The sequence below is a fragment of the Cherax quadricarinatus genome, chromosome 19 (assembly GCF_038502225.1).
Source record: "Cherax quadricarinatus isolate ZL_2023a chromosome 19, ASM3850222v1, whole genome shotgun sequence".
Classification (NCBI taxonomy): domain Eukaryota; kingdom Metazoa; phylum Arthropoda; class Malacostraca; order Decapoda; family Parastacidae; genus Cherax; species Cherax quadricarinatus.
Genome location: NC_091310.1, coordinates 27,055,331 through 27,080,714, shown reverse-complemented (window position 1 = coordinate 27,080,714; position 25,384 = coordinate 27,055,331). Strand labels below are relative to the sequence as shown.

The 25,384-nt window shown below is 39.5% G+C and overlaps 1 protein-coding gene across 3 annotated transcripts in view; it reads right to left on the bottom strand.

The window, feature by feature from the left end:
- Nucleotides 1–5,881: 5,881 nt before the first annotated feature.
- The window catches only part of LOC128688283 (uncharacterized bromodomain-containing protein 10), a 311,849-nt gene continuing 292,346 nt past the window's right edge, over nucleotides 5,882–25,384 (bottom strand). For all 3 annotated transcript variants that reach the window (XM_070086577.1, XM_070086576.1, XM_070086578.1), the window contains one exon: nucleotides 5,882–11,412. In XM_070086577.1, coding sequence (XP_069942678.1) covers nucleotides 8,078–11,412 — 3,335 coding nt within the window. In that variant the 3' untranslated portion in view covers nucleotides 5,882–8,077. The remainder of the gene's footprint in view (nucleotides 11,413–25,384) is intronic.

Sequence of the window (25,384 nt, the reverse complement as noted above, 5' to 3'; positions counted from 1 at the left end):
GTTCAATGTAGATAAATGCAAGGTTCTGAAGCTCGGGAGTGTCCATAACCCTAGCACTTATAAGTTAAATAATGTAGAACTTAACCATACAGATTGCGAAAAGGACTTGGGGGTTATGGTAAGCAGCAACCTTAAACCAAGACAGCAATGCCTAAGCGTACGTAATAAGGCAAATAGATTACTGGGATTTATATCAAGAAGTGTAAGCAACAGAAGTCCAGAGGTCATACTGCAGCTTTATACATCATTAGTAAGGCCTCACCTAGATTATGCAGCTCAATTCTGGTCTCCATATTACAGAATGGACATAAATTCGTTAGAAAACATTCAGCGTAGGATGACTAAATTAATACATAGCATTAGAAATCTTCCTTATGAAGAAAGATTGAAGACTCTTAAGTTACATTCACTTGTTAGACGAAGAATGAGGGGAGACCTGATCGAAGTGTATAAGTGGAAGATAGGTATTAATAAAGGGGATATTAACAAGGTCTTGAGGATATCTCTCCAAGAGAGAACCCGCAGTAATGGATTTAAATTAGATAAGTTTAGATTTAGAAAGGACATAGGAAAGTATTGGTTTGGAAATAGGGTAGTAGATGAGTGGAACAGTCTACCTAGTTGGGTTATTGAGGCTGGGACTTTGGGTAGTTTCAAATTTAGGTTGGATAAATACATGAGTGGGATGGGTTGGATTTGAGTGGGACTTGCACATCAGAGCTTATTTCTTGGGTAGCATTGAAAATTGGGAAGGTCAAATGTTTGTTAGTGGGATGAATTGTAAAGGACCTGCCTAGTATGGGCCAGCAGGCCTGCTGCAGTGTTCCTCCTTTCTTATGTTCTTATAAGGACCTGCCTTGCATGGGCCAGTAGGCCTTTTGCAGTGTTCCTCCATTCTTATGTTCTAAATCATCCTGGAGTGCTCTGATGTCCTCATTAGAATGAATTGGATGGCCTATTCTGGTGTCAGCAGCAAATTTGCTTGTCTCTATTTATTCCCTCATCTGTGTCATTTATACAAATTGTGAACAAGGGGCCCAACATTGACTCCTGTGGAACACAGCTTGTGACATGCCCCCATTCTAATTTCTCCCCATTTATGCTAACTCTCTGCTGCCTATTTGTCAACCATGCCTCTACCCAGGAAAAAATTTCTCCTATTCAGTATGCCTTAAGTTTCCTTAATAGCCTCTGATATGGAACTCTATCGAAAGCCCTACTGAAGTTGTTGTATAATCTCTTATTCTATAATACTGCACTTTGATTAGACAGTAGTAAATGGTCTTTCTCATTACTTATCTATCTTACACCCAACATTGTCGCTTCCTTATTATTCATCCTTTGCGTGCATTATTATAATCAAGGAGGAGTGCTAATTATTATTATTATAAAAAAGAAGCGCTAAGCCACAAGGGCTATACAGCGCTGCAGGGTAGGGAAGGAAGCGAGGGTATTGGGCGGCAGAAGGGGGGAGGGACGATCAGTAGGTTACAGAAAACAGCGGGGCAGGGGATAGTGCAGGGGTAGAGGGTAGCAAGAGATTGAGGTAGAAAGGGCTGAAGGTATCAGAGTTTGTGAAGTCAGTCAGTTGTTGTCAAAAAGTCAATGAGAGAGTCCGGATGAAAGGTGGGTCCATCAGCGAGAAGGGAAGGTAAAGAGAGAGCAGCGGAGCGAAGACGGCGACGGAGGTAAATTCTGCATGGTCGTTGATAAAGTGGGCAGTCTAATAGAATGTGGCTGACTGATAATGGAACCTGACAATTCTCAGAGAGAGGAGCAGGGCGCCTCTCCATGAGTAAGATGAGTATGGCCAATGCGAAGACAGGAGAGAGTAGTCTCCCAACCTCGACACTGGTGACAAGAAGACGGCCAGTAACCTATACTCAGTTTAATAGATTGAAGTTTGTTACCGAGCATAGTAGACCAACGTTGTTGCCAACGGGTGTGAAGGTGGGTAGCTGTTGCAGCAAAATAGTCCATAAATGGGATACCTCTATATGAAACTGGTAGGTCATATAATGTTGACCGCGCAGCAGTGTCTGCCTGTTCATTGCCCAGTACGTCAACATGACCAGGGACCCAACAAAAAACAATATCTTTATGCTTGGTAAAGATGCGGCGTAGCCGAAGTTGGATAGGGAGGACTAAGGGGTGAGGTGTATCAAATTTCTGTATAGCCTGTAAAGCACTAAGGGAGTCTGAGACAACCACAAATGATGACACAGGCATAGATGCAATACGGATAAGTGCTGCAAGAATGGCATACAATTCAGCAGTAAAAATACTAGCCGAAGATAGTAAATGCCCTCGTACGACACTGTCCGGAAACACTGCTGCGAATCCTACGCCGTCAGAAGATTTAGAGCCGTCTGTGTACACTGCAATGGCATGAGAATGAGAGTGGAAGTGGTCAAGAAAAAGAGAGCGGGAAGCGACCGTAGACAGCTGGGCTTTCGAGCAAGGGAGAGAGAAAGAACAGACTCGAACAGCTGGAACTTCCCAGGGGGGTAGAGAAAAGTGAGATGCTACATGAACATAGAAAGGTGGTAATGGAAGAGAAGACGAGCGAATGTAGGCGAAGAGAGAAGGGACGGAGTAAACAGGGGTGGCGAACAAATAAAGAATGTCTACTAATATCAGTGACCATTCTATAAATGGAAGGATTGCAGAGATCATGAGAGCGTACATAGTAGCGAAGGCAATGGGCATCACGGCGATCGGATGAGGATGGAACGTTCGCTTCTGCATAGAGGCTCTTAACAGGGGAAGAGCGAAAAGTACCAAGGCATAAACGTAATCCTTGGTGATGAATGGGGTTAAGGCTAGAGAATAGCAGGAGATGCCGCTGAATGGATCTGGTCACCATAATCAAGTTTCGATAAAATGAGGGTGGAATGTAGGCAAAGGAGGGTTCGACGATCAGCTCCCCATGAAAGATGAGCAAGGGTTTTAAGAAGGTTCAGCTGGCTGTGACAAGTTGCCTTCAGAGAGGTAATGTGAGGTTTCCAGGATAACCTACGGTCAAAGAGGAGGCCCAGAAACTTGACTGTGTCACGTTCAGGGATACGGGAGCCACAGAGGTACAAAGGATGGTCGGAGATGACAGAGCATCTAGTGAAAGTAATTTGGTGGGTTTTAGTGCTGGAAAATTTAAACCCATGTGGGAGGAGTGCTAAACCCATAGGATTATGCAGCATCTGTGGGGGGTAATGTGGAAGGTATTCAAGTTTAACTCAGGGAACTGGAGCACAGATCCAATTCCCTAGATCAAGAGCCCCTCACCAACATCATGGAACCTTTCTTGAGGGGTCCTTTGCATACAAGTTGTTATATATGCATGCTACCTCTGTTTTCTTTGCAGCCATAACTGCAGTCTCTTGAACCTCTGGTAAACATTGCCAAAAAATGTTCCCTGGTAGTGCTTTGTCTGAATCACACTACATGGGGCCGCTGCTATTGCAATAGAACTACAAATCGGCTCCTAGCGAGAGCGTATGACTGTAGTGTTATGAGAATAGCAAAATGATACTATGCCTAAAAGCTTGCTTTCCTACTACGACCTTATTCTTGCTCTATTATAAACAATGCAACTCATTCCGTATCATATTACGTCGTTGCTGACTCCCAAAGTGTGTTACAAGCTATACGGAAATTTGACTCTCCTCATCCATTGTCCTTATAAATTTTTTCTCTTATTTCTAGTAAACGTTAAGAAGTCTTTTTTGCTGAGTCCCTGACATGCCAATGTTCAGGACACTCTAGCTATTCATGACCTAATTTTCTGTAAGGGGTATTCCTTCTCGAATTATTCTTCAGTTCTCATAATTCCAAAATCACCAGCAACATTGGTCTGGGTTGGAATGCAGCAAATTGTATTCCATCAAATCACAACTGGGATTCTAGGCATCTTCCCATCACTGTCAGGTTTAGGGAACTGCACTCTCATGAGTGTGAAAGTCACACATGACTCACTGAGATACAATGTGGATAGGGACAGGAGGTTTCAGAGATGGGATGCAGCAACAAGGGGGTCACAATTGGAAGTTGAAGACTTGGATGAGTCACAGGGATGCTAGAAGTATTTCTTCAGTCATAGAGTTGTTAGAAAGTAGAATAGTCTGGAAAGCGATGTAGTGGTGGCAGGATCCATAAATAGCTTTAAGAGGTATGATAAAGTTCATGGAGGAGAGAGAGTGGACCTAATAGCAACCAGTGAAGAGGCGGGGGCCAGGAGCAATAACTTGACCCTTGCAACCAGTACATGAAAAATCAATTGGCACCACTCTGAGGATTGCCAGGTCCCACTGTATGTTCATCACATGTTAATAGATTGTTCTATCAGAGAGCACACAGGATTCACATCTGACATCTACTCCACTGTAACACACTCTGACTTCCTCCCTGAAAGTCCAACCTTTTGCATAAACTGTTATGACATTTTAATGGAAACTGACCAATTAAACCAACTATGATTTCGATTTTACACCTGCACTAATCCCTACCCTATGCACACCCATTGTACAGGGTGTCCATAAAAACACTCCCTGATTTCAAACAGGTATAACATGTAACTTTATTGTAATAATCTTTAACAGTTAGTAGCTTCATATGCAATATTTCATTCAGTTTTATGTGGTATAGGGTAGCATTAAAGGCACTCAATGTGCTCCCCTCCGGTTGCTCAGCAAACATCGATGCGATAGTCCAGACGCTCTGCAGCATATCTGGTGTTATCATGCGAACTGCTTCAGTGATCAAAATTTTCAGCTCCTCCAGGGTTGCATTTAGTGGTGGTATGTAAACTATGCTCTTCACGTACCTCCAAAGAAAGAAGTCACAAACAGGTCCGGTGACCTCGCAGGCCACTTGCAGAGGTCACTGGACCTGTTTGTGACTTCTCTCTTTGGGGGTATGTGAGGAGCACAGTTTATGTACCACCACTACCTGCAACCCTAGAGGTGCTGAAAATTTCGATCACTGAAGTATTCGCAAAACACCAAAAATGCTGCAGGGCGTCTGGACTGAATTGGACTATCACATCGATGTTTGCCGAGCAACCTGAGGAAAGCACATTGGAGGCAGTGGAGTTACTGTATGTTTGAAATCATTGTGGAGTGAATATGGAGAGGTTAAAGGACTATAGAAATTAGATGACTGTGTGGAGGGTTGCTGATGTAGTTTGAGTAATGAGAAAGCAGCAGAACAGGTTCATGAAGTGCGAATAAATCCAAGGACAGGAGGATTAGTGCTACACTTATCTTTAAAAGAAAAACAGATTGCTAGTGAATGAGTGACGGGGTGAATGATTTCTATCATTAGGCCACCCTACGTAGTGACAAACAGCTGAGGTGTGCAGAAAATATTTTCATTATCTTCAAGATACACTTAACCTGCAGGACGCATGCAGCACCTGAGCAATGGGAGGTAATCATATTTAAAAAAGAAATCCTTGGATCAAGAGCATATCCCTTAATGGAATGCTACAAACAGAGCATGTTGTTTGTCCTTGTTTATTCAAAATAATGCATATTTTTTCTAAAATTTGGAACGATTTTAGCTTTCTTTGTTAGAGTATACATTACCAAAATTATTTATTTTAGTTTTTAAGTTTCTTGTTTTGACAAAATTTTACTTTTTGTTATTATGGGAAACACTAGACCATTATTATCCTGGACTTTTATATTGTACAATGCTGTATATACAATTATCTTCCTACTCACAATTGCTCCACTTTCATTAGTAACTTTCTATACACATTTCTAAAAAAATCTAAATTTTACCATCTTAAGGCTAGTTCTACAGTACCTCTTGTGATTACATAAATTATGATCCACTTTCATATCCCAGAACTTGAAAATAAATGCAAGGGTATGAAGAGATATTTTATGAGCATCACATGATTTATTAACTCCTGCTTGAGTAATTTCTTTGGAAAATACACACATTTCACTGTGAACCAGCCACTATTCTGCATAATTGGTCTTGTTAGTGATATATAAAACAAAAGCTCACATTAAATGGACCACATACTGGCTCTTCACTGTATTTCAGAAAATATAATCAACAGGCCAAATAGATTTTAGTGCTACCATAAACATAAATAAAATACTGTACCTCATTTGAGCATTTTTTTCTGCAACTGGGAAAAGGATAACAATGATTATGAATTTTATTACACTGTTATTATTCATTTCTTGGCATTACCGTATGCATCTAACAAGTGAGCCATGCCAAAAGTTTAATTAAAAAAAAATAAATAAAATAAAGGTGGATGCAGTGTTTGTAACTGAAACCAAAAACAGAAGACACTCCACAAAATTTTTTATTCTAAGCCATAAATAAAAGATTTTTAACTTGGGGAGAAAAAAAAAAAAAAGGAAGGTTCTTGTAATCTATCAGTTAATTGTTTAGGAAGCATTTTTATCCAAAAATTTAATGTGAACATAATCAGTTTTAAAACTATACTGGATAAAGCATTTATTTCATATATGTTTTTAATAAATTAATAATTCCTAGGAATACTGTTTTATGTGATTAGCAACATTAATTTTCTGATAAAACATGGGATTGGCAAGAAAAACTGCTTTTGTATAATATTCATGAGCCAGTTGCACACATTTCCACAATATGGCATCCTCCAGTAAAGAAAAATTTGCATAGTTTAGGGCATGTAATACTGCATATTACCAGATCTGGTTTTACCAGTGATCAAACACCATGCCTATCACAAGTAGTCAACCTAAACGATGTACTGTGTAAGCATATTGCCCCTTGATTATGATAGCTTGATAAATAAGATAACTAGGTATTGTAACTATTACCCTAAAATAATTAAATATTTTAAACAATAATAATAAAGATTTCAAAAACCAGTGTACTTTTGTTGTAAATTGACTAGATCTTAATTGTTCCCTTTACTTTTCATAAGCCAAACTACACAATCTTTGTTGTCTTTATCTAATTTGGCAAATATTGTTTGAAATCATTAATTTCCTCCCAACAACCTACTAAATAATTTGCCCTAACTGAATTCCCTTTCTGAACAGATGGTGATCCCAAATTACCATTACTGTTGTCGATTTTTTTTAAGCCTTAAGCTTGTTACTAGCACCAATATTTGCCTTTCATGCTAAGATACTACTGTACATAGGTGAAGAACCTCCATGTGAATAAGAAAATGAATTATGATGTTTTATAACCATACAGCTTACCAAAAAATTTTTCTCGTAAAAAGACAAATACAGTACATGCAATACTGCATATGCATATATATGCAATACTGCATAAAAGTTAACAAAGATTTGTAGGATTTTACAGACAGTAATTGTCTTATAAACAGTGTTTGCATTGAAAAATTTATTTTATAATTTGTACAAGATATAATTTATTTCCTTACATAAGTTAAACATGTAAGCAACTCAGTTGCCTGGTGTTTACAAATGTTTACGAAACATTTTGTTGCCTAATTGCATACATTAGGCATTTATTTTCTGAATGATTACAAACATGTTTAAGCCAACTAAATTTTATGGTACATTATACATTATATCACATTGTTGATGCTGATTACACTTCAATATTTATATTATAACTTTTTGAATTTGATAATGTTTTCCTCAATAGCTGGATTTTTTTTAACAACCTTGTTGTGATGTATTTTGTCACAGTTCAGTAAGGACTTCAGCCACAACTGTTCTCAAGATTAACTGGGTGAAACTAATGTTGTTCACTGCACAGGGCAATCACAGGAAAGAAAACCAACTTATCACAACACGGCAAAGTAAGTGCATACTTAAGTCACTGGTGTGGCATATTCAGCTGTCAACTTGCTAGTGCACACAAAGGAAATTGTGTTTCATTAATACAATAAAAAAAACTGATATAAAAACCTTGAATGCATTAAACCAGGATCTGGTTTGGTTCTAATAATGTATTTGTAAAATACATATTAAAAATTTTATTTGGCAATTACATGTCCCACACCACAGAATTAATATTTTTCTGCATTACATTTCTAACAGTTACACAATTACTCTATGTAACCATAAGAGTCAAATGTAAAAAACTTGCAAAAAACTTAAGTCTGCTGGTTGATTTTAATGGAACCATTTCTGATTGCTGTTTGCAGCTGCTCCGGTGTAAGCAATGATACACGGCCATCTGGCAACTGTAATCCCATCTGTTCTCCCTGAGATGTTCTCACCAATACCAATCGACCTTGTTGCTGAACTACTGGTTGTTGCTGTTGAACTGCTGGTTGCTGCTGTTGAACTGCTGGTTGCTGCTGTTGAACTGATGACTGCTGCTGTTGAACTGCTGGTTGCTGCTGTTGAACTGCTGTCTGTTGCTGTTGTGTAACAACCTGACGTTGCTGTTGAGAAACAATTTGTTGTTGTTGTTGTGTAACATTTTGTGGCTGGTGCTGCTGCACAGCAATTTGTTGTTGCTGCTGCTGTTGCTGCTGCTGCTGCTGCTGCTGTGTAACAATTTGTTGCTGCTGGGCAACAATCTGATGTTGTTGTTGTGTAATAATTTGCTGCTGCTGCTGTTGTTGCTGCTGCTGCTGCTGCTGCTGTGTAACAATTTGTTGTTGCTGTACTAAATGTTGTTGCACCACTTGTTGCTGCTGCTGATCTTGCACAAGCTGAGGTTGTGATATCTGTTGCTGCTTCTGTTGTACTAGTTGTTGTTGTTGCACAAGTTGTTGTGTAAGTTGTTGATGTGACTGCCCAGTTATTTGTTGCTGCAATGCTGAATGCTGCGGACTTATTATTTGTTGATGTAGTTTCTGTTGTCCAATTTGTTTCTGTTGTGGCTGACTCTGCTGTACAGCTGTAGCTCCTTGCAGTGTATGGTGGACTGTTCCCAAATTATTTTTCTGGTGTTGTTGTAACACTTGGCCACTTCCTTGTACATAAATCAATCCTTGATGCCCTGTATTTGGCTGTCCTTGACTTGCTACAACTTGTTGCACCATTTGTACCACCTGACGTCCTCCACCAGGTTGTACAATTTGGACAAGCTTCTGAGTGGTGGCAGGACTACCACTCACAGCCTGTAATCTTACTATTTGCTGTTGTTGAAGCACAGGTGCCTGAGCTACTCTAACTACTTGCTGAGTACCTTGTTGGACTGGCTGATTGACAATAACTGGTTTATATGCTGTAGTGGACTGCTGTGCTACGGTTTGGGTAGACTGGGGAGATACAGTTGTCTGAGTACCTGCTGTCACTACACGCTGTTGCACAACATACTGCTGCTGACTGTGGTTTGTCTGGTAACTTGGAGATTGAGAAGGTGTAGTATTAACTTTTTGAAGCACACAGGATGACTGACTTGTGCTTACATTATTTACTGACTGTTGTGGTGACATTACAGTTGTTGTAGAGACTGGGACACACCTAGTTCCCTGAGATGATGATACCAGATTATTATAAACTCGCTGTTGAGTACCCACCCTCGAGTAAACGGCTTGCTGTCCACTGACCACAACTTGGGTACCAGCATTTGTATCCTTAATAATTGTACCTGGAGCATGGGATTGGCTAACTGGAATCATCTGCCTTATGCCCAACTGTTGAGATGATGCTTGCTGAACTACTGTTGCTGCCTGGGCCACCCCTTGTGATATAACATGACTCTGTTGTTGGATGACTGGAGGCTGTTGGACAGTTTGAGGTGGTGGAGTATCTTGAAGTAAGGGAGTTGTACTGCATGATACAACCTGGACTTTAGCAGCTGCATTGGCTGATAAGTGAGTCTGATTTTTTTGTCCTGCTTGGCCAGGTTGTACTGCACCTGGTGTGAGAGACAAGGTATACCCACCTCGGCCATTTGGTAAAGCCACTATTTTGCTTCCTGTTCGCTGCATCAGCTGAGCTAAAGATTCGGATTCTAGTTTAAGCTGTACTTGTGGCTGTCCCCCTGGACCAGGAACTGCTATGGTAGTGGCTGTTACAGTCTGACCCAAAGGTTGATTTGGAGTTGCTGCTACAGCTGTTGGGGCTTGGACTGCTATTATTTGTTGCTGAGAATTTGTATGCTGTTGCATTATTGAAGAACCTTGTTGATGCGGCATGGCATTTGTTGGAGTGACACCTGAGGACACAGCAGTCCTCACTAAAGGTGTAACCTGTGGTCTGGAAGAAGCTATAATACTGGGTGATAGTTGTCTATTTGCTTGTTGATTTACATTGATTAAATTATGAGTTACATGTGAAGATCCTGCATTAGCAGGTGCTTTGATGGTAGGTGACATTACTGATGACACTACTGATGGGGAGGCTGTAACTAGCCTGGTGGGAGCCACTGATGAAAGACGATTAGGATCTTGATACATTATAGTTCCAGGGACTAGGGAGCCTTGAGTCCGAACTGGTGCATTAACGGTCATTGGTCTAGTGGGTCTCGTCATTCCTCTGTATGCCAAAGCTAAGGTATTGGGTTGAGAAGAGACACTGCTCACCACTGAAGTTATTGGAGCAACTCGAGGCACACTTGGAGAATTGCTGGTAGCTAAACCCTCAAGCCTTGTTGAAGGCTTTGTTGTAACCAGCGATGAGGTAGGTATGGCTGGAGTCATGGTCGATTGACTAACACTGGAAGGTTTTTCTTTGGCTTCACCATCAGGTAGACCTGGAATGTTGTGAGTTATCATATGAGCATTAGTATTAACAGTATAAGTTTGACCATGGTGCTGAAGTTTAATCTGAGATACAGGTCCCTTCACACTAGGTTTCATATACTTTACTAGTTGCAGAGCCTGCTCTCCCACAACTCTCACATACACTGGAGACCCTTGACTATTTATGGCAGCCACAACAACAGTTGGCACACCAGGCTTTAAATTAGTATTTTGAAAGGTTTTTCTTGGGAACATTACACCAGTCCTTAGTGGTGTCTGAGAGCTTTCTTTTTTGACATTAGCTACAAGCTGACTAGCAAGATTTCTAACATTTGATATGTCAACTTTTCCTTTTTCAGCTTGGCTGTCTTTAATAGTACTCCCTGAATGGACTTGTCCATCATTGTCAATATACCCCATGACATGTCCTGTGTGGGAGAGAAGATAACGTCTCACTGCAGAAGGCTGAGAGCAGTTTACATTTTCTTCAGTTTCTTGTTCTTCTCTTTCCCTTTCTTCTTCTTCTCTTTTCCTTCTTTTTCTTACCCTCTCCTGTTCAGCTTCCTCAGATGCCTGAATTGCAAGTTTTTCAAAATCTAGGCCATCATAATTTATCATCTTTTTAACTTTACGTACACGTCCACGAGATGAAACAGCATATGATTCTGAACTCTCCTCTGATGGCACTGTGCTAACTTCAGCTGGCGGAGCAATGGTTTCCATTAACTGAGATACTGCTTGCCGTTTTGCACGTCTTTTTCTAAGTTTGCGTTTGGGGTTTCCTTCTTCTGCAAAATGAAAATATAAACATGTTAATAAGAAACACTAAAGAAAAAAGGAAGACCATAATTTAAAAATTAAAACTGTAGCATTAATCTTAAGCAAAATGTTGCAAGAAATGTCTGCCGCAAAAATTAAGTCTACAAACTTAACAGTACACTGTATACAGCCATACCGTGATATACATTCAGAAGTGGGACAATAAAATCCTAATGTTAGCCTTTAACCCCTTGACTGTCGCAACCCCAAATCCTGAGGTTTCTCCTGGTGTTACAAAAAAAAAAAAAAAAAAAAAAAAAATCTTATGAAATGATAGAGAATCTTTTCCCGATTGTAATGACACCAAAAGAACGAAATTTGATGGAAAACTGACAGAATTACACTCTCGAGAAGTTAGCGACCTTGGCGATATTTACGAATCGGCAATTTAGCCCACTTTGAGCCCTATTTTTGGCTAGTTCCATTGTTCCAGTCAACAAAACTCATAGCTATTTCTTTAGAACTCCATTTTTTCTATCGATTGAGTACAAGAAACTGCCCATTTACCGATTTCAACTACCCAATAAAGTGGTCAGAAATTTGCAATTTGCCCAATTTCACGAAAATTTTAAAATAGGGTCCAGAATGAACAATGCAGACATTCCTAGCTCAAAAATAACATTTTCTTTGTTCATCAGTCACGTCTCCAGGCCCCTATGATAATACTCTTGCTTTCTATTTTGAATTTTTTTCAAACAAAAAAATAGAAGATTTACTGTTATGCAGACTACTGCAATATTGTAAAAATTGTATAAATAATGTCAACCCATTCATGACTGCATATTAGAATGGTTACTTGGACATTTATTGGAAAATGACACCACTTGTTTACTTTTGAACATCGGCAAAAATCAAACATTTCCCCTACTTTGAGCTCCATTTCAAGGTTCTTTTCATAGTAAAACCAATCAAAATGACCTCTATTTCTATAAAATGTTTTCCATTCTATCAAATGGGACCAAGAAAACGAGAATACAACCATAAATACTATGCGAAAATAGACCACAAAGTCTGCATTTTTAATTAAAAAAAAAGGGCGGAGTTTTTTTTTCTCATTATGCACTGCGTGCTGCAGGATTTTTTTTATATGGTGCACACTGACCACACTGACCCATTCTCTCACATGTGGGCCTACCAGCTTTCTCCTGCTTGATTTGTAGCCGCTAGAATTTATGAGTTTATATACGTCAAAAACGGTGGCTCGTAAGACGTATATAGTACAGTGGGCCCTCGCCTAATGAACGCATCGCATAATGTTAAATCCGCCTAGCGATACATTTTAACACAAAAATTTTGCCTCTCGGCTAGCGCTAAAAAACTCGCTCAACACGATTCATTCGAGACTCGTCCAAGTGCGGCCTGAGCCCGCCTCACTTGTTCCGTGGGTGCCAGTCTTTACAAGCCAGCCACCGCGGTCGCTACCAAGCATACAATCGGAACATTTCACATTATTACAGCCTTTTTAGTGACTGCACCTGCAAAATAAGTCACCATGGGCCCCAAGAAAGATTCTAATGCCAACCCTAGAGCAAAAAGGGTGAGAATTACTATGGATATGAAGAAAGAGATCATTGCTAAGTATGAAAGTGGAGTGCGTGTCTCCGAGCTGGCCAGGTTGTACACAAAACCCCAATCAACCATCGCTACTATTGTGGCCAAGAAAACGGCAATCAAGGAAGCTGTTCTTGCCAAAGGTGCAACTTTGTTTTCGAAACAGAGATCGCAAGTGATAGATGTTGAGAGACTGTTATTGGTGTGGATAAACGAAAAACAGATAGCAGGAGATAGCTAATCTCAAGCGATCATATGTGAAAAGGCTAGGAAGTTGCATGATGATTTAATTAGAAAAATGCCTGCAACTAATGGTGATGTGAGTGAATTTAAGGCCAGCAAAGGTTGGTTTGAGAGATTTAAGAATCATAGTGGCATACATAGTGTGATAAGGCATAGTGAGGTTGCCAGTTCGGACCACAAAGCGGCTGAAAAATATGTGCAGGAATTCAAGGAGTACATAGACAGTGAAGGACTGAAACCTGAACAAGTGTTTAATTGTGACGAAACAGGCCTGTTTTGGAAGAAAATGCCAAGCAGGACCTACATTACTCAGGAGGAAAAGGCACTCCCAGGACATAAGCCTATGAAAGACAGACTTACTCTGTTGATGTGTGCCAATGCTAGTGGTGATTGCAAAGTGAAGCCTTTATTGGTGTATCACTCTGAAACTCCCAGTGTGTTCAGGAAAAACAATGTCCTCAAGGCTAATTTGTGTGTGCTGTGGAGGCCAAACAGTAAGGCATGGGTCACTAGGGACTTTTTCTATGACTGGTTTCACCATGCATTTGCCCCCACTGTGAAAAATTACCTAATTGAAAAGAAATTAGACATTAAGTGCCTCCTGGTATTAGACAATGCTCCTGGTCATCCTTCAGACGTGGCAGAGCGACTTTCTGGGGAAATGAGCTTCATTAAGGTCAAGTTTTTGCCTCCTAATACCACTTCTCTCCTGCAGCCCATGGACCAGCAGGTCATTTCCAACTTCAAGAAACTGTACACAAAAGCTATGTTTGAAAGGTGCTTTGTAGTGACCTCAGAAACTCAACTGACTCTAAGAGAGTTTTGGAGAGATCACTTTAGCATCCTCAATTGTGTAAACATTATAGATAAGGCTTGGGAGGAAGTGACTAAGAGGACCTTGAACTCTGCTTGGAAGAAACTGTAGCCAGAATGTGTTGACAAAAGGGATTTTGAAGGGTTTGAGGCTAACCCTGGGAATCCTATGCCAGTTGAGGAATCCACTGTGGCATTGGGAAAGTCCTTGGGGTTCGAGGTTAATGGGGAGGATGTGGAAGAGTTGGTGGAGGAGGACAAGGAAGTACTAACCACTGATGAGCTGCTAGATCATCTTCAACAGCAAGAGGCCAGACCTGAGGAAACTGCTTCGGAGGAGGGGATAGAGAAATTGAGGAAGTTGTCTACTTCAAAGATTAAGGAAATGTGTGCAATGTGGCTTAAAGTGCAAACCTTTTTTGATGAAAATCACCCTCACACAGCTATTGCAAGCCGTGCTGGTGACTATTACACTGACAATGTTGTGAAACACTTTAGGAATGTCATAAAGGAACGGGAGGTACAGGCCTCTATGGACAGATATATTGTGCGACAGAGGTCCAGTGACTCTCAAGCTGGTCCTAGTGGCATTAAAAGAAGGGAAGTAACCCCGGAAAAGGACTTGCCACCTCAAGTCCTAATGGAAGGGGATTCCCCTTCTAAACATTAACACCATCCACAGTCACCCCTCCTCCCATCCCATCAATCATCACCAGATCTTCAATAAACTTAAGTGTCATGCAACTGTGCATGTCTTCTTCAGTTTGTGTGTATTAAAACTAATATTTCATGTGATAAAAATTATTTTTTGTTCATACTTTCGGGTGTCAGGAACGGATTAATTTTTTTTATTTTTATTATCACACCGGCCGATTCCCACCAAGGCAGGGTGGCCCGAAAAAGAAAAACTTTCACCATCATTCACTCCATCACTGTCTTGCCAGAAGGGTGCTTTACACTACAGTTTTTAAACTGCAACATTAACACCCCTCCTTCAGAGTGCAGGCACTGTACTTCCCATCTCCAGGACTCAAGTCCGGCCTGCCGGTTTCCCTGAATCCCTTCATAAATGTTACTTTGCTCACACTCTAACAGCACGTCAAGTATTAAAAACCATTTGTCTCCATTCACTCCTATCAAACACGCTCACGCATGCCTGCTGGAAGTCCAAGCCCCTCGCACACAAAACCTCCTTTACCCCCTCCCTCCAACCCTTCCTAGGCCGACCCCTACCCCGCCTTCCTTCCACTACAGACTGATACACTCTTGAAGTCATTCTGTTTTGCTCCATTCTCTCTACATGTCCGAACCACCTCAACAACCCTTCCTCAGCCCTCTGGACAACAGTTTTGGTAATCCCGCACCTCCTCCTAACTTCCAAACTACGAATTCTCTGCATTATATTCACACCACACATTGCCCTCAGACATGACATCTCCACTGCCTCCAGCCTTCTCCTCGCTGCAACCTTCATCACCCACGCTTCACACCCATATAAGAGCGTTGGTAAAACTATACTCTCATACATTCCCCTCTTTGCCTCCAAGGACAAAGTTCTTTGTCTCCACAGACTCCTAAGTGCACCACTCACTCTTTTTCCCTCATCAATTCTATGATTCACCTCATCTTTCATAGACCCATCCGCTGACACGTCCACTCCCAAATATCTGAATACGTTCACCTCCTCCATACTCTCTCCCTCCAATCTGATATTCAATCTTTCATCACCTAATCTTTTTGTTATCCTCATAACCTTACTCTTTCCTGTATTCACCTTTAATTTTCTTCTTTTGCACACCCTACCAAATTCATCCACCAATCTCTGCAACTTCTCTTCAGAATCTCCCAAGAGCACAGTGTCATCAGCAAAGAGCAGCTGTGACAACTCCCACTTTGTGTGTGATTTTTTATCTTTTAACTCCACGCCTCTTGCCAAGACCCTCGCATTTACTTCTCTTACAACCCCATCTATAAATATATTAAACAACCACGGTGACATCACACATCCTTGTCTAAGGCCTACTTTTACTGGGAAAAAATTTCCCTCTTTCCTACATACTCTAACTTGAGCCTCACTATCCTCGTAAAAACTCTTCACTGCTTTCAGTAACCTACCTCCTACACCATACACTTGCAACATCTGCCACATTGCCCCCCTATCCACCCTGTCATACGCCTTTTCCAAATCCATAAATGCCACAAAGACCTCTTTAGCCTTATCTAAATACTGTTCACTTATATGTTTCACTGTAAACACCTGGTCCACACACCCCCTACCTTTCCTAAAGCCTCCTTGTTCATCTGCTATCCTATTCTCCGTCTTACTCTTAATTCTTTCAATAATAACTCTACCATACACTTTACCAGGTACACTCAACAAACTTATCCCCCTATAATTTTTGCACTCTCTTTTGTCCCCTTTGCCTTTATACAAAGGAACTATGCATGCTCTCTGCCAATCCCTAGGTATCTTACCCTCTTCCATACATTTATTAAATAATTGCACCAACCACTCCAAAACTATATCCCCACCTGCTTTTAACATTTCTATCTTTATCCCATCAATCCCGGCTGCCTTACCCCCTTTCATTTTACCTACTGCCTCACGAACTTCCCCCACACTCACAACTGGCTCTTCCTCACTCCTACAAGATGTTATTCCTCCTTGCCCTATACACGAAATCACAGCTTCCCTATCTTCATCAACATTTAACAATTCCTCAAAATATTCCTTCCATCTTCCCAATACCTCTAACTCTCCATTTAATAACTCTCCTCTCCTATTTTTAACTGACAAATCCATTTGTTCTCTAGGCTTTCTTAACTTGTTAATCTCACTCCAAAACTTTTTCTTATTTTCAACAAAATTTGTTGATAACATCTCACCCACTCTCTCATTTGCTCTCTTTTTACATTGCTTCACCACTCTCTTAACTTCTCTCTTTTTCTCCATATACTCTTCCCTCCTTGCATCACTTCTACTTTGTAAAAACTTCTCATATGCTAACTTTTTCTCCCTTACTACTCTCTTTACATCATCATTCCACCAATCGCTCCTCTTCCCTCCTGCACCCACTTTCCTGTAACCACAAACTTCTGCTGAACACTCTAACACTACATTTTTAAACCTACCCCATACCTCTTCGACCCCATTGCCTATGCTCTCATTAGCCCATCTATCCTCCAATAGCTGTTTATATCTTACCCTAACTGCCTCCTCTTTTAGTTTATAAACCTTCACCTCTCTCTTCCCTGATGCTTCTATTCTCCTTGTATCCCATCTTATGGGGAAAATTAATTCGCCTAACGATAATTTCGCCTAATGTTGAGCTCTCAGGAACAGATTAATAGCGTTAGGCGAGGGTCCACTGTATATGACCGAAACAGTCAAAGGGTTATTATTATTATTATAATAAAAAAGAAGCACTAAGCCACAAGGGAGTGAAAGGGTTAATATGTAGATTTGCCGATTCGTAAATATCTCCGAGGTCGCTAACTTCACAAGAGTGTAATTCCGTCAGTTTTCCATCAAATTTTGTTCTTTTGGTGTCATTACAATCGAGAAAAGATTCTCTCCCATTTCATAAGAATTGTTTTTTTTTTTTTTGAAATTTTGCAACACCAGGAGACACCTTAGGATCTGGGGTTGCAACAGTCAAGGGGTTAAAACAGTGATGTAGAATGATGAATTTTTTCCTATGAACACAGAGTGAGAGCCCTGAATCTACACACTTTTTCAATGGATAGTAATGAAGAAAAATATGAGTGAGGTATACAAATTGAAAACATGTATAAATAAAGGTGATACTAATAAGGTGCTGAGGATATCTAACCAATGGCTTCAAGATGCATAATAATAATAATAATAATAATAATAATAATAATAATAATAATAATAATAAAAAAATGAAAATTACTTGGTTTAGCAACAGATTTGTAGATGATTAGAACATTCTCCCAAATAGTCACTGAAGCTAATACCTTGAGTAGCTAATAAGGTGCTTCAATCCATGAAAAGAACTTTTTCTCCTTTTACCATCTTCTTTAACCCTTTGACTGTCGCGGCCGCATATATACGTCTTACGAGGTACCGTGTTTGACGTATATATACTCAAATTCTAGCGGCTTCAAATCAAGCAGGAGAAAGCTGGTAGGCCCACATGTGAGAGAATGGGTCTGTGTGGTCAGTGTGCACCATATAAAAAAAATCCTGGAGCACACAGTGCATAATGAGAAAAAAAAAAACTCCGACCGTTTTTTTTTAACCCTTTGACTGTCACGGCCGTATATATACGTCTTACGAGGTACCGTGTTTCACGTATATATACTCATAAATTCTAGCGGCTTCAAATCAAGCAGGAGAAAGCTGGTAGGCCCACATGTGAGAGAATGGGTCTGTGTGGTCAGTGTGCACCATATAAAAAAAATCCTGGAGCACGCAGTGCATAATGAGAAAAAAAAACTCAGACCGTTTTTTTTAATTAAAATGCCGACTTTGTGGTCTATTTTCGTATAGTATTTATGGTTGTATTCTCGTTTTCTTGGTCTCATTTGATAGAATGGAAAACATATTATAGAAATAGAGGTGATTTTGATTGATTTTACTATAAAAAAAACCTAGAAATGGAGCTCAAAATAGGGGAAATGTTTGATTTTTGCCAATGTTCAAAAGTAAACAAATGATGCCATTGTCCAATAAATGTCCAACTAGCCATTCTAATATGCAGTCACGAATGGGTTGACGTTATTTATACAATTATTACAGTATTGCAGTATTGTCATATTTTTTAGTTTTCATGAAATTGGCCAAATTGCAAATTTCTGACCACATTATTAGGTAGTTGAAATCGGTAAATGGGCAGTTTCTTGTACTCAATCGATAGAAAAAATGGAGTTCTAAAGAAATAGCTATGAGTTTGGGCGACTGGAGCAATGGAATTAGCCGAAAATAGGGCTCAAAGTGGGTGAAATCGCCGATTTGTAAACAGCGCCAATTTTGATTGATTTTACTATAAAAAGAACCTGGAAATGGAGCTCAAAGTAGGGGAAATGTTTGATTTTTGCCGATGTTCAAAAGTAAACAAATGATGTCATTGTCCAACAAACGTCCAACTAGCCATTCTAATATGCAGTCATGAATGGGTTGATGTTATTTATACAATTATTACAGTATTGCAGTAGTCTGCATAATAGTAAGTCTTCTATTTTTTGTTTGAATAAAAATTAAAAATAGAAAGCAAGAGTAATATCAGAGGGGCCTGGAGACATGACTGATGAACAAAAAAAATGTTATTTTAGAGCCAGGAATGTCTGCATTGTTCATTCTGGACATTATTTTGAAATTGTCATATTTTTTAATTTTCGTGAAATTGGCCAAATTGCAAATTTCTGACCACATTATTGGGTAGTTGAAATCGGTAAATGGGCAGTTTCTTGTACTCAATCGATAGAAAAAATGGAGTTCTAAAGAAATAACTATGAGTTTGGTCGACTGGAACAATGGAGTTAGCCAAAAATAGGGCTCAAAGTGGGCGAAATCGCCGATTTGTAAATATCGCCGAGGCCGCTAACTTCGCGAGAGCATAATTCCGTCAGTTTTGCATCAATTTTTTTTTTTTTGGTGTCATTACAATCAGGAAAAGATTCTCTATCATTTCATAAGAAAAAATATTTTTTTTTTTTAAATTTTGCGATACCAGGAGACACCTCAGGATTGGGGGTTGCGACAGTCAAGAGGTTAAAGAGTGCAGACATAGCTCCTTTTCATAAGGGAAGTAGTAGAGCACTAGCTAAAAATTACAGACCAGTAGCCCTAACTCCTAACATAAAAATCTTCGAAAGAGTGATGAGACAGCAGATTACAAATTTCATGGACCAGCATAACCCAAACCAGCGTGGTTTTAACCCCTTGACTGTCGCAACCCCCAATCCTGAGGTGTCTCCTGGTGTCGCAAATTTTCAGAAAAAAAAAAAAAAGAGAATCTTTTCCAAATTGTAATGGCACCAAAAACACGAAATTTGCTGGAAAACTGACGGAATTACAATCTCGCAAAGTTAGCGACCTTGGCAATATTTACAAATCGGCGATTTCGCCCACTTTGAGCCCTATTTTCGGCTAATTCTATTGTTCCAGTCGACCAAACTCATGGCTATTTCTTTAGAACTCAGTTTTTTCTATCGAGTGAGTACAAGAAACTGCCCATTTACCAATTTCAACTACCCAATAACGTGGTCAGAAATTTGCAATTTGGCCAATTTCGTGAAAATTAAAAAATATGACAATTTCAAAATAAGGTCCAGAATAAACAATGCAGACATTCCTGGCTCTAAAATAACATTTTCTTTGTTTATCTATCATGTCTCCAGGCCCCTCTGACATTACTCTTGCTTTCTATTTTGAATTTTTATTCAAACAAAAAATAGAAGATTTACTATTATGCAGACTACTCCAATACTGTAATAATTGTATAAATAACATCAACCCATTCATGACTGTATATTAGAATGGCTAGTTGGATATTTATTGGACAACGATATCATTTGTTTACTTTTGAACATCGGCAAAAATCAAACATTTCCCCTACTTTGAGCTCCATTTTCAGGTTCTTTTTATAGTAAAATCAATCAAAATCATCTCTTTTTCTATAATATGTTTTCCATTCTATCAAATGAGACCAAGAAAACTAGAATACAACAATAAATACTATATGAAAATAGACCACAAAGTCGGCATTTTAATTAAAAAAACGGTCAGATTTTTTTTTCCTCATTATGCACTGCGTGCTCCAGGATTTTTTTTATGTGGTGCACACTGACCACACAGACCCATTCTCTCACATGTAGGCCTACCAGCTTTCTCCTTGATTTGAAGCCGCTAGAATTTATGAGTATATATACGTCAAACACGGTACCTCGTCAGACGTATATATACAGCCGCGACAGTCAAAGGGTTAAAGCAGGACGATCGTGCCTGTCACGGCTGCTGAACCATTATGACAGAATTACGGAGGCATTGGAAGACAACCAAAACGCAGATATGATTTACACAGATTTTGCAAAGGCATTTGGCAAATGCGATCATGGAGTGATAGCGCACAAAATGAAGACCATGGACATTATGGGAAAGGTAGGCAGATGGATTTTCAGGTTCCTAACACACACAACACAAAAAGTAGTAGTAAACAGAGAAAGATCCAGCATCAGAGATATCAAAAGCTCATTGCCCCAAGGCACTGTCCTGGCACTTCTGCTGTTTCTCATCCTCATAGCAGACATAGATGACAACACCCATCGCACTTTTGTATCATCATTTGCAGATGACACTAAAATAAGCATAAGTCACTACGGTTGAGAACACTGAAAAATTAGTGGGCAGTGGAGAACAACATGACATTCAATGGTGATGAGTTCCAGCTGTTTAGGTATGGAAAGAATCAAGAACTCAAAAGGAACACTATATACAAAGCTCAAGAGGGTCACCTAATAGAACGAAAGGAACAGGTAAAAGACCTGGGAATAATTATGTAAGCTGACCTTTCTTTTAAGGAACATAACATGACAAAGATCACTACAGCCAGGAAGATGACGGGTTGGGTATTGAAGACTTTCAAAACAAGGGAAATACTGCCGATGGTGACACTATTCAAATCACTAGTGCTCCCTCATTTGGAATATTGCTCAGTGCTGACGGCCCCATTCAAAGCAGGAGAAATATCAGAGCTGGGACAAATACAGAGATCATTTATGGCTCACACTGAGCCAGTAAGGCACCTAAATTACTGGGAGCTCCTTCAAGTCTTGAACATGTACTCATTGGAGTGGAGGAGAGTGATGTATGATAATATACACCTGGAAAGTACTCGAGGGCCTGGTCCCATATCTGCACACTGCCAAAACAACATACTGGAGTGAGAGGCATGGGAGGAAATGTAAAATAAACCCAGTGAGGAGCAGGGGTGCAGTGGGGCAATAAGGGAACACTGTATCAACATCCAGGGTCCCAGACTATTCAACATCTTACCAGAAGATATCAGAAACACGGCTGGAACAAGTGAAGAAGCCTTCAAGAGGAAACTGGACAAGTATCTTCACCAGGTAAGTAAGTAATTAAGTAAGTTTATTTCTTTGTAAAGGTTACAATGTGTAATTAAAATTTTGATTTGCTAAGTACAAAGATAGCCACTATCATGCCAAGGCACTTTGGGCAAACTAATCCTAATACATAATAACTAATTAAAACTAGATAACAGTACATGGTAACTATACTTAAAACTAGACAAGAAGTAGTGGTTAACTGTTTTACAATCTTATTTAAACTTAATACAAATGAGAGGTAGTAAAGAGGAGTAGGGTTCAGTAAAATAATCTTGAAATTGCACACAAAATCTACCTTACAAGTAATGGTGCAGGTGGTAATATTTTATGGATTAGCAGAATTAAAAACCAGGTCACATAATAAAACTAATTAGCAAATGTTTTGGCTGATTTGGTTAATATTGAGAGAAGATGATTTTATGGATTGGCAGAATTGACCCTTTCAGGGTCCAGAGGCAAAATTTCAAAGTGTGCACCAGGGTCCAAGAATTTTAAAAAAATAATAATATTTTTTTCTTATGAAATGGTAGAGAATCTTTTCCTGAAGGTAATAAAACAAAAAGTACAAAAGTTGATGAAAAATTGACAAAAATTATGCTCTCACGAAATTTGATGTGTCAGCGATATTTACGCATCGGCGATTCTGCCAACTTCGACTCCCATTTTAAGCCAATTACATTATTCCAGTCGACCAAATTCTTAGCTATTTCACTATTACTTCTATTCTATCGACTGAGCACAAGAAATCGCCAAGTCAACTTTTTAAACTACAAAATAAAGTGATCGGAAATTGGTAATTTGGCCAATTTAACGCAAAGTTCAAAATATTCCAATTTCAAAACAGGGTTCAGAATAAACAATGCAGGCATTCCTGGCACTAAACTACCATTTCCTTTGTTTATTAGTTATGTTTTCAGGCTTTACAAATGAATTCCATTTTGATTTTTTATTCACAATGATTTTTTATTCAAACCACAAAATAGAAGATTTACTGTTATGCAATATTGTAATAATTGTATAAATAATATCACCACATATGTGAACGTATATTAGACCCACCAGCTGGCGTGTATTAGACGTGTGAGGTCATCTGTTTACTCTTGAATATCGGCAAAAATTTAACATTTCCACTAATTTGAGCTCAGTTTCAAACCATTTCCAGTATTAAAACCCTCGAAAATCATCTCTATTTCTGTAACATGTCTTCCATTTTATCAAATGAGACCAAGAAATCGTAAATACAACTATAAAAAATGTACGAAAAAATATTGCAAATTGGCTGTTTTAATCGAAAATTACGGTCTCAGTTTTTTTCTCATTATGCACTGTGTGCTGCAGGATTTGTTTTATGTGGTGCACACATACCACATAGATGTATTCTCTCATATCTAGACCCAAATTTACCGCTCACAGCTTATCAGAGTAAGCTGAGCTCATGGCGTAGATCTATGGTTTGGACCCTCAACTCAAAGCCGTAGAACTACGGCATGGACCCTGAAAGGGTCAAGAGTCTAGAAGTCACATAATAAAACTAGTAAGCAGATGTTTTGATTGATTTGTTTAATGTTGTGAGATAAGATGATTTTTTACCAGTCCTAAATTTACAAGCTGTCAAGGGATCCTTGACCTGTTCTGGTAGCGAGTTCTAGATCTTCGGGCCCTTTATGTGCATAGCCTTCTTGCATAGTGAGAGACTGACTCGAGGGATGTATTGTGGCTGTTGTAACTGTCAAGGAGTAGTTTTGGGGGCCGGTTTACAGTGGAGTTTAATGTTCTGTAAATGTAGTAGGCACAATAATAAGTGTACGTCTTGTACATTTAGCAAGTTGAGTCTTTTGAAAAGTGGTGGGGTGTGCTGTCTAGCACAGGAGCTGGTTATCACATGCACAGCAGCTTTTTGTTGGATTATTAAGGGTCTAAGGCAGTTGGCTCTGGTTGAGCCCCAGGCACAAATACCACAGGTGAGGGAAGGATATATTAGAGTGGTACAGGGTAAGGTGCCAAATCATCCAGGCTGTGATGGATATGTGGGGCAGCAGGCCTCCAGCAGCAACAGCCTAGTTGACCAGGCAAGCACCAGACGAGCCTGGCCCATGGCCGGGCTCCGAGAGTAGTTAAACTCTCGAAACTCTTCAAAGGTTAAGGTATGGGAGGACTGCTGGTGTCTTTTTTCTGTCTCATAAACATGCAAGATTTCAGGTATGTCTTGCTGCTTTTACTTACACTTACACTTAGGTCACACTACATATGCATGTACAAGCATATGTATATATACCCCTCTGGGTTTTCTTCTATTTTCTTACTAGTTCTTGTTTATTTCCTTTTATCTTCATGGGGAAGTGGAACAGAATTCTTCCTATGTAAGCCATGCATGTCGTAAGAGGCGACTAACATGCTGGGAGTAAGAGACTAGTAACCCCTTCTCCTGTATGCATTACTGATTTTAAAAAGAGAAACTTTTGTGTTTTTCTTTTCAGGTCACCCTGCCTCGATGGGATATGGCCGGTTTGTTGAAAAAAAAAATACATGTGTAATAATAATCGCTCTAGGGCACTTTAAATGTCATGTATTACATTATTATAGACATTTTCATTAATCTATCTATGACATTTGTTTCAAAATTATATAAGAAACATGGTACATGTTATATAAACATAATACATACATGCAACCATAGTAGAACAAATTGACATAAGTGTGAGATATGGCTGCCAGGCAGCTCATAGGAGTGACCAAGAATTCCATTTTCTCTAGTCCAACACCAGAGAAACTGTGTGCAGTATAGTATTACTTGGGGTATCTGTAGAAAAATATTCATTATGTATGATTCACTCACAATGTCATTTGCTCTAAAAATGGTGTGTTGTATGAGAACAGGAGTGTTGCTGTTATTTATTCTACTGCACCAATATAAAGATAACTTGTACACAATGTAAGGTATTATATGAAGTGAACACACATGAGCTGTGTTCATCTGCACCCATTCACTCTGTTTACAGTCTATGTGTCTCTCTCATCCTACATAGTTTACAATGGCATCTAAGGGTAGTTGTGATAAAAAGAGGAGTCCTAAGCTTCTTACTTTAAATGCCAAGTTAGAAATTATTAAACTCAGTGAACAAGGTACCATATTTCGCGGTTTATAGGACTTGCTTTAATTTCAGTGGCTCATTGGATGTAACAAACTTAGAGCTCCCATCACTGACCTTCAGTTTATAAGATGCAGGGTGGTTTTTGGAG